This window comes from Azolla caroliniana, unplaced genomic scaffold (genome assembly GCF_043228905.1).
Source record: "Azolla caroliniana isolate FFs.n. ecotype wild unplaced genomic scaffold, voAzoCaro1.0.p SCAF_5, whole genome shotgun sequence".
Classification (NCBI taxonomy): domain Eukaryota; kingdom Viridiplantae; phylum Streptophyta; class Polypodiopsida; order Salviniales; family Salviniaceae; genus Azolla; species Azolla caroliniana.
In genome coordinates, this window is record NW_028230440.1 from 446,714 (window position 1) to 457,005 (window position 10,292).

General features: G+C 36.4%; 1 protein-coding gene and 1 non-coding gene across 2 annotated transcripts; one reads left to right on the forward strand and one right to left on the reverse strand.

Annotated features, from left to right (window-relative positions):
* Nucleotides 1-469: 469 nt before the first annotated feature.
* LOC147863451 (uncharacterized) lies at nucleotides 470-6,399 on the reverse strand. The gene is made up of 4 exons (XM_087319235.1): nucleotides 6,192-6,399; nucleotides 4,770-5,803; nucleotides 4,113-4,231; nucleotides 470-1,457 (listed from the first exon to the last, which is right to left on the reverse strand). The coding sequence occupies exons 2-4, from the start codon at nucleotides 4,890-4,892 to the stop codon at nucleotides 638-640; spliced, it is 1,062 nt and encodes a 353-aa protein (XP_087175361.1). The 5' UTR covers nucleotides 4,893-5,803; nucleotides 6,192-6,399; the 3' UTR covers nucleotides 470-637.
* A 3,289-nt stretch (nucleotides 6,400-9,688) lies between these two features.
* On the forward strand, nucleotides 9,689-9,769 carry TRNAL-AAG (transfer RNA leucine (anticodon AAG)). The gene has a single exon. It is a non-coding gene; the product is annotated as a tRNA-Leu (tRNA).
* The last annotated feature ends 523 nt before the right edge of the window (nucleotides 9,770-10,292 follow it).

Here is a 10,292-nt window from a genome sequence, read left to right on the forward strand (position 1 = left end):
AAAAGAACATTTTAAAGTCTGGGACAATACTTCGTACTATTTTATCAAATGATTATAAACACTGAATTATAAGAAGCATGCAACAAAACACTCGAATTACAAGAACAATACAAAATATATGACCATCTTACACAATGGCAACATTGAAGTAACAGAACGATATCAATTATTTAACCATTCTCTTCAAATTATATAACAATTCTGAAGCTTCCTAGGCTGCACTGTCTAATTATGACTTATGACTGGTAGCATGCAAAACATTTGAGTTACAAGAAGAATACAAAATATATGATCACCTTACATAATGACAACATTGAAGTACAAGAACAATATCAATTATTTAACCATTCTTTTCAAACTATATCACAATTCCGAAGCTTCCTATGCTGCACTGTCTAATTATAACTTACGACATTATTCTGCTGGACGGATATGGAGAAGCGAGAAAATAAGGGAGTTTCTTTACTCATGAAATGAAAAGGTCTTTACTTCCGATTTCCAGATCTTTATGTGCATGTAGCAAAAAGAATAATTAGATACATCATATGTCAATGTTATCTACAGAAGAAGAATTAAAAGAAAAAACGGACATATGAGAATTTTATTACACAAAAGGAGATCGAAAATCAAATAGCATTTAATCTAGAGCTGTCTTGAAACGATATGTCGGCTTAGGAGGCATATCAGAAAACCCTCTTGAACCAGCCTGGTTTAAGATCAATGAACTTGCCAATTTTTCCTCAACCTTGGAAACAAACTTGTGGATCCCTAAGTTAACTGGTAAACTTGTTTGGTCTTGCAAACTTGAAGTACTTGATGACTTTCTCACTTTACTCATTGCACTTTCTTTATTCTTGCTGGTTCCATCCAATGCTTTCAGCATTGTGATAGGCACACCTATAGACGAAACCTCACTTACAATTGATAATAACCCTATATTTGGTTCAGTTTTATCAGGAACATCAAAATCTTGTTTACTCTCGATCTCAGTAACCAAGGGGAAATTCGTAGCTTCTCCTTTGAATCTCCTTCTAACCGATCTCTCATTATTGCTGTCTCCAATACATGTTGGTGTTGCATCAGTTAACAAGATCTGCTCATGGTTCACATCTTCCCTCACGGCATATCCATTGCCCAGTTGGAATGTAGATGAAGATTTTGTCCCATTGGATTCTCCATTATTGTGAAGCCCATTTGGAATAATGGGGTCGTGACTATTCCCAGTCAGAGGGGGTCTTTCAAGAGGGGAAAATGGCAAATCATCTTCACTCTCTTTGAATTCCAGCACTGCATCATTATTTGATGTTTGCTTTGATTCTAAGGACAAACCATAATAGCCCCTTAACAATTCCATTGCTGCTGAAGTAGATCTCCTGTCTCTGCTCTTGTGCTCCCATTTATTTGCAGAATCAAACTTGTCCACAATGCCTTTTTGTGCTGATGAGGAATGCGATGAACTGGAAAAACAAAAGCAGCAAAGTATAACTAGTGTAAATAATCTGACCAGCATTTTGCAAACTGAATCAATAACATAATTGCAACTTTAAATTTTCTAGGTTTTGAGAGAAGGGAAACAGAAGTCATGTGTATATCTATTAATACTATCTGTATATGGCATGAGGATTTGAAAAATCTTTAGAAGGCAAGAACATCAAATTCAATCAGTAAGATTAATGGACACAATCGAAGTATTTTAACAATGTTTCACGCCAAAGCTTTCCAAATGTTTTTTATGGTGTGTCTTTCATTTCTTTCTTCAATTCAAGAAACTTTACTAATCCTTCATTCCAATTTCCGCTGCACAGCCTCTTTCATTTCTTTCTTCAATGTGAAAAAACATTTATGCTAATCCTTCATTTTTTGAGCTTTATCTCTTCTACAAATCATCTTTGGACAATCTGCAAAGAAGAGAAATATTTCATCTACAAGCATAGAGGGCCTCCAACAAGAAATTCTCCAGAAACACCTGCCTTACTTAGAAATACACACAAAGAACGATCGTCACAGAAGAAATAATCTGAACTGGTATTTCAACCCCCACTTCGCATAATACTGACAATTTCTGTAACTTTGATGCAGGGAAGTTTGTCAACTTTGCCCTCATGTCTTGGAATCTTGTTGTACTTTTGACAACCCAATGAGCACACGGCAATGGAATAATTGATGTCCTAGGCTTCAGATGGGATGGCATCCATATATGTGACAGGTTACCTCATTCTCTTCTGGACATTTGTGCTTTTTTCCATCCAGCATGGGCTTATTGCCGATCTCTCTTTTGGTTGCCTATATAGATTATTGGGCTATTTTAATGTGTTGTGTATATAGGTACAGAAATATAGATGTCTCTGTATGTACATTTTTTCTGACCTTCAATATGCCATCCCCATAAGGCTTTAAATTTAAACTTTTGCTGCTAAATGAGCCCTTATTTGCTGCATGTTCTACTGTACAGGGGGTTCTCATTTTTCAATCGATGCTTGTCAGCAATTTAAACTGTCCAACTTTTAATTCTCCACTGTCGCATACTTCTAACAAGTTATTAGATATTGGAGCTCTCTTTCGGCATTTGCACCAGCTGCGGTTATGGTTTCCCTTTTGATGCATTTTAAGTTCCGTATCAGTTCCTCAGCTAACACAAATTCAGTGTATATTCATCAGGATTCAGCAATCTTATATATCTGTATGTGTTGTCATGGTTGACAAAACCTCTCCATCAGATGCAATTCTAACATAGGAGAGATTTGCACTTGTATTTTAAGGTTTGTTTTAAGACCTGCCAGGAGCCAGGACTGGAGTGACATTCCATGGTGTAACTATATGCATTAGTGAATTTGTATTTTTGGGATTTTATTATACTTCCTGAGTGCACTCTTCATACAGCTTTGGCGGCCTCTTATAGAGAGTTTAACGCCCCCAAGGTAGTTGTTTGCAAGATTGTTTCAGGAGTCCTGTACTCAGCTTCACTACAGATGGAAGTGCCATGGAAGATTACCAATGACATAGGATATAGACCCAAGCTAAAGATGTCCCCAATTATCTACTCTACAGTTTGTGTGTTGGATGCAGTGTCATCATGAAACATGTTTTGAAGAGACTGAATATCTATGACAGCGGAAAAGGCTGAAACATGAAAAGCTGAAATAGTTGAAACATGTCAGTGCACAGAGAGACAGAAGAGGAAGTCTGAAACCAGTCGTAAAAATAGGACAGCATTTTCGTTTCTTTTATTGTTTGACGATATATATAGGTATATATACTGCCATACAAGTAGCCATTTTGTGGGGTTAGAAGGACTTTGAACCTTCCAAATTTGCCATATCTTACGTACATACTTTCTTTGAGAGAAGTTCTATTTGTCTGGTTCATATATTTCCAAACCAATGGATTGGTGCAGAAGCATAAGATGTGTAATGTCGAAACAATCACCATGGTCTATATGCAAGGTACTTTCTCCTCCCATAACCATGCAGATATCCGGTCATTGACATGCATAGGAAGGTCAGAAATGCAACACACCAATTTCCATACAAGCACCAATGATGAATAAGTCGATTCAACTTTTCATGGCATGCTGTTATGCTTACTTCAAGGTAATCAAAAATTTTGTATAGCGAATAGGCATGCACCTCCTTGTCTTGAAATTAAACGGAGGAGTTTCAGGAAAAAGGAACAAAGCACGTTGATGACAAATTAGGCAGGTGTAACGTAAAAAGTAGATTATTCTCCATTCTTTCCAGAATTGAACCACTTGTTTGGACTCATAAATGCATCTATGCCCATTTCTGGGGCTTAGATGGAGCATAAAGTTAGCTAGCTTCAGACATACGATGATCTTATATAGTTCTAAAGGAGGTTGCTTGAGAGGGATAACATATACTATAAATTTATTTTCAAGCTAAACAAACATATTAAGAAGTCCCGCTGCAAATAACCATATATCTAACCTTGCAATATCTATACTGGTTACATGGAGATAACAATGACTGACTCAAATCACTAATGACATGCAAAATGAGGGAATTCATAACAGCTCAAGTTATAGAGTCTTCCAGGATACACAAACATCCAATAACGATTTATACATAATTAAGGAATTGGCAAAGGGATGGCACCTTGGGTTAAACAAAGCTGTTGTTCGAAGATGCTTCCCATGAAGGGGAATTCTAAGTATTTTATGTGCAAACATTTGAGAGTCTGTTCCAAGTCCATTAAATCGCTTGACATCAGCAACCTAAAAAAAAGCCCTTACATTATGAAATGGATGATGCATTATTAAAAAAATTGAAAGTGAAAGAGGTTCAATATATCCCTATATTTTATGGGTTATTCTTCATACATTACAAATCAGTGTAAATCTGACGCACACTCTGTTCTGAGGTAGTATTCGCACATGAAATGTATACCAGAGTTATGTACATTGAATATGTCCCTGGTATGTTACAGATAATTCATCATACATACTAATCTGCTAAAATTCTCTAATGTTAATGCATTTATTGCATAAGAAATTTAGTGTCATGGCACTATACAAGTATGACACGTAAATACATCCCTTGTAACCTACGATAATCCTAGTGAAACATTGTAGTGCTGAGACAGTTCTTGCATCACAAATGTGCCACCTGACTGTATAATGGATTTATGAAAATAATGCACAAAATGTATATCAGAATCCTAAATCATGTGTCAAATGACCAAAAAGAACACATGGACGAACATGAATGAATATTAATCAGATTTTATATAGATAGGTCTTACAGGAGATTTACCTCAACACCATACTTGATGGCAACACCTGGGAGAGTGTCGAGCTTGGATACATAATGTTCTATATAGTCATAATTTGGGCGACTCGATCTCGAACTTGATATAACAGGCTTATCATTGGGCATATTGGCATATGAAGAAAAAACAGGATGAGAGATTTTGCCTGTGCACGATCGTGCAACAATGTCTTCTATCAACTTTTTGGATTATAATATCGAGAAACAATGAACCAAGGTTTTTTGGTTGATGAAGCCAGCAATGGAAGAAGCTCAATGAAGCACCAGATATATTGATTGATCATCCAATAAGATTAGACCCTTCTTAAGGATTATATTATCGACCAACAATTAATTGATTTGGGAAATAATAAGCTAAGGTGTATTGACCAATACAGCAACATTCAAAGAAATTTAACAGATTACAAGCTGTATTGATCTTCCGAGAAGCTTTTGAACCTTTCTTAAGGATTATATTCATGAGCTGAGGTATATCTATTGACAGAGTAACAATGTAAGAAATGTAAAGAAAATATGAGATAATCTCAGATTTGAGACCTGTTTCTTCACAATGATCTTTCAAGAATTCCTTCTAAGAACTTTGTACGAGGAAATTGGGCATATCAGGAGTCCATATTTTCCTTTCTTCCATGGACGACAAATTATTAAGCAGCTTTTTTCTTCATTTTCAAAAGGAATAAAAACTCTCAGTGTCCGACGCAGAAAAAGAATAGAAAACACGGATTCAATTTCTGATATGCGTCACAGATCAATCTTGCAAGGAGAATGTCATGCCATAATATCAAGGAAATGCATTGGTAGAAGGTTATTGATTCAATCCAGAGAAGATACTGATATGTAGCTTTCCTTAAGAAAGTTCTCACGACCTAACTGTAGATTGACAAAAGATTGAGAATCTTCTTACTGCATTTGTAGCAGGAAAACCCTAGAATCTCCTCTGAGAAGCAAAGAGAACACAGATCCAAGACCCGATATGGTGTTCATGGGGAAGAGTTGATGCTCATCATCATTATCATCATCTGTCAAAACACCAAATGCTTCGTTTGAAAACTATACCTGAAGATTTCGAGATCCAATCGATCACCAAGATCTGATTATGAAAGTTTTGAAGGTCGATCCAATCAACCAAAAAGGGTGATGAAGGATGAAAGAAGGAACAAAGAAGGAAGGTGACGATCAAGCATCTATACGGGGAAGAAGAAGAAAGAAAGCAAGACGATGAAGAATGATCAAAGAAACATGACGAAGACCCTGATGATGACTGAAGAAGATGAAGAATAACAAAGATGATGAGAGAGAGAGAAAAAGATAACTGCGAATGAAGAAGACGAAAACGATGAATGAAAGACAGTAAAGAAACAGATGAGTGAGCAGAAAACTCTCGAAAGTCTCAGAGAACTGTCTTACTGGGGATGGATCAGATGATCTCTCTAAATCAGATCCGACAGAAAGAAGGCGAGCGGAGAGAGAAATCTCAGATCTGAGAATGTTCTCTGATGGCGACGGTGGATCAGAAACACAAGCTTAAGTCCTTGCTGCCTCTCTTCGTGTGTCCCTCTTCTTGGTTCTGCCTGAGAAAGGTTTCGGGGGGGGGGGGGGGGCGATGGCGGATCAAAAAAACAGAGGCTTAGGGTTTCTTTCTGTCTTCTCCTCCGTCGTCTTTATTCTAGACTGCTTTTCGGAAGCTTGAGCTAAGCAAGCTTTTTAATCCGTCTGTCTGTCTGTGTGTCGACCTGCCTGCTTGAGAAAGGTTACGAATGGGGGCGATGGTGGATCAATCAAAAAAAGACTTTCTCGCTTGCGTCTGTGTATGTATACATACGACTGACTGTGTATGTCTCTCTGTCTTCTCTATTTTCTATTCTTATTCTCTCTTCTCTTCTCTTCTGCTCTGTTCTGTTCTCCCTAGACTCTCTCTTCTCTTCTTCTATGTACATATTTCCTTCTTCCTTCACTTACGCAATCCAAATGATCACTCAATCACATGACGATATAACAAACAAAAGCAATGAGCCCAACATTATGTGGTCGGTCATTCATTCACTCATTCATTCATTCGGGCAGGCGGACAACCAAAATGCTCCATCTTCAACCCCCCCCCCCCCTTTTGGAAAACCTGGTTACATATCGGACTCCAAATTGTTCCACCTTAACCTTCCTTCTGCTCGAACATGTTGATTGTTGTTGGTTTCATGGTTTGTGTTGCAACTTCAACATCATACAGTTGCGAGAACCTCGGCTCGATCCTCAGCACCCCATCCCATAGATCGTGTTTAAACTTTGTTTTTCATCGTTTTCTACATCGCAACCGCCGCCGCCCAAGAGAAGGTGTGATGTTCTTCTACCCGATATTGAGGCTACACTCAATGGCAATAGTCAGATAACTCATTACAATTAAGAATAAATGTCGTCTTCCCTTCCCATGTCACATTTATAATATGAGCTTCCCCATTGTACTAATGTTGAGTTTCTTATATAATGCCGTATGAGATTCCTCGTTAGACAAAATGATGGACCGTTAGGAAGTAAAATAACATTGTTATCTCACAACTAAATTGGTCATAGTCATTATCTATCTTCCATGTTATGGCATCAATAGTTGTGGTATATGTCTATCAACCTAAGAATAAGGGGAGATTATTATTCAGCATGGATATCACACCAACTAATAATCCAATAACAACTACATGTGGCATGGCTAGAAATGGCCACTTGCTTTGTAGGTTAGGGGCATGTTGCCCAGATTATGATTGGGTGGTGAAACATATCTATTCATTGGGGTATATGAACATGTATCACCGTAGTTTGGTTGTTTTGTGCACCACAAATGCTCACTATTATCCTTGCTTTTGCAATGGAAAGAAAATACATGTTACAACTCATATTAATACTTGCTAACATGTTTTTATGCACTTATAATATGAATAACCACCTTGTATATAGTTATTATATGCAACGAGTATATCAATCATATCCTCGTGCATCTCCCAATGGTAACAATGCATGCTCCCTTGCAACATTATTTCCCATAGTACGTAAAATTCATGTTCGTCTAGTATAACATTCGTTTTCCTACATTGGAAAACGAAACCGAATGTTATTCAAACATTCTTGTGTTTTTTTTTGTTTTTCCCCAAAATTTTTAATGTTTTTTTCCATTTTTTAGGCCTATTTACCTCATAATAAACAGTTAATCCAAAAGTATGGTATTTATCATTCTTTGAGGGTGTTTTTCTTGCACAATTGATTGAAACACTCGCGAATGCGAATACGCGTATGGTACGTAGTATTTCCTTATGTGTGATATCATTTTGTTGGCCTATGTGGCACCTTGAGAATTTTGCATTCATAATATACTAATTTGATTGTTGTCTACAATGCAATGTTTGCATTGACTATTAATGTTTAGTTTGTTAACTACCTAATAATTATCAATGCAAGCTCTCATTAGTATTTCGGGCTTAATTTGTTCCCATGTTCAATTGTCATTTGTGTATTTCACAATCAATGTAAGGAGATATCTATTCATCTGGTCATCACAAACAAAATGGATATATTAATGTTTGTGGTTGTGTAATGCCCAAATGTTCATAGATTATTGATATATAGTTTTCAACCCTTGATCGCGGAAAATGTCCCAAATTTCAAGCCATTCCTAATAGTAGATTGTTAGAGTGGAACGAACTCTATGAAGTGTTTTTAAGAGTGAAGACAAAGCAAACTTGGTTCTCAGTTATTTAATCTATAAATTGAATACAATTGCCAAGCACGAGGTTAACCACAAGTTTTGTCAATGCAAGTTAAGAAATAATACATGGGGATGTCTTAAGTAGCAACATTCATTATATATAATGGCAATTGTAAAATGTCATTGTTAAATAATATCGGAATGAAAAAGTGGAGGTTCTCAATCCGATCCCATCATTCCATGTGTCGTTTTGATCAGGGAGCGCCATGGAAACTCATGTAAGCCATTTGGTTTCCTATATACTTAAGCTAGATGCTTCTAATAATACCAATTATGTCATCGTTGGTGCTCATTTCGGTGTATGCTAATTGACAATCACAATTTATTTACCTTTTTATCAAGTATCTGGTCATTTGACATGTGTAATCGACAATATACAAATCTAATCAATTAGAATGCTCAAGCTCAACAACTAAAGTTTCAATATGTATTCTATAAATATTTCAATATATGATAGTCTTCACAAATTTGAGATGTTATTGTCCATGAAGGCCTGTCATGTTCGAACCACCAATGACTTTTTCTTGCAAGAAAATAAATGAAATCAAGGTGCATTATATAAATCTACAAAGTGAACATATAATGTTCGACTAATGCTTCATCTGGACCCACATGGTTACTTGCTAAGGAATTAGTACGTTATAAAACTCCCCCATTTAACACTTTATAGTAACATTGTCCATAAAAATCTATATTTGCACTAATAATAAAAGGCAAATATATTGCAATGGTTGTTATTTAAATGGAGGAAATATTCAAGAAGTTGGTATTCACATCATAGGAATAAAGTTTTCGGCTTAGGACAACACGCACAACACTAAGCATTACCACTCTACATGTATTGTCTAGAGTCAATGAATACAAGCAATGAATGACGATGTGAATCCATAGTTATGGTGTCATAACTAAAAGAGACATTCATAGAAAAAACCATGGGATAGTCACAAATCGAAGACTTGCTAAGGGAATATAGATGGTGTAATGTTGTGTGGTGGTAGTGATGAAGAATGTGGATTGTTGTCAACATGATGTGAACAATTTAAATGTGTAAGGAGATCTAAACGGATTAACATGATGGAGCCATCTATAGGGACGCGCCAACTAGAATGTTTATTTTTCTTGATATATTAAGTTGTCTTAAAGGCACTTTCAAATTGACGAGATGGCCGAGTTGGTCTAAGGCGCCAGATTAAGGTTCTGGTCCGAAAGGGCGTGGGTTCAAATCCCACTCTCGTCATTTATGGAGTCATCCTTCTAGGGATGAAGAACACATTATGATGATTTGTGCATGGCAACAAATAATAGTTTAGCTCGTCTTTTGAATGAATATAACCCTTAAATCCATATGACATGACTTACATATGGGAGTCCCTAGTCTACTACAACATTGGCATTTCATGGATTGTATTGAGTAGGGAAAAAACTATATTGACACTTTGTACACTATATGTGATTCTCTCATGTACTCGAGTAGTTGTGATGACGATGACATTGTTGTTAGAACATTTGATGTCATAAAAGTTTGATCGAGTAGGATTTTTTTTAAATATCCTTCATTCATTGATCGAGTAGGATTTTGAGTGATCATTGCTAAATTCTATAATATTCATGTGGCAGTAGTCACCTTATTAGAGTGGGAATGTTTCTAGAAACTCCGATGCATCAATTTGATGTTTAAGCATTTGCACATATTGTTATGTTAGGATGAATGGTTGATGTAAAGTATACAAAACTATGCGATGGGTCATTACTAGCTCCAT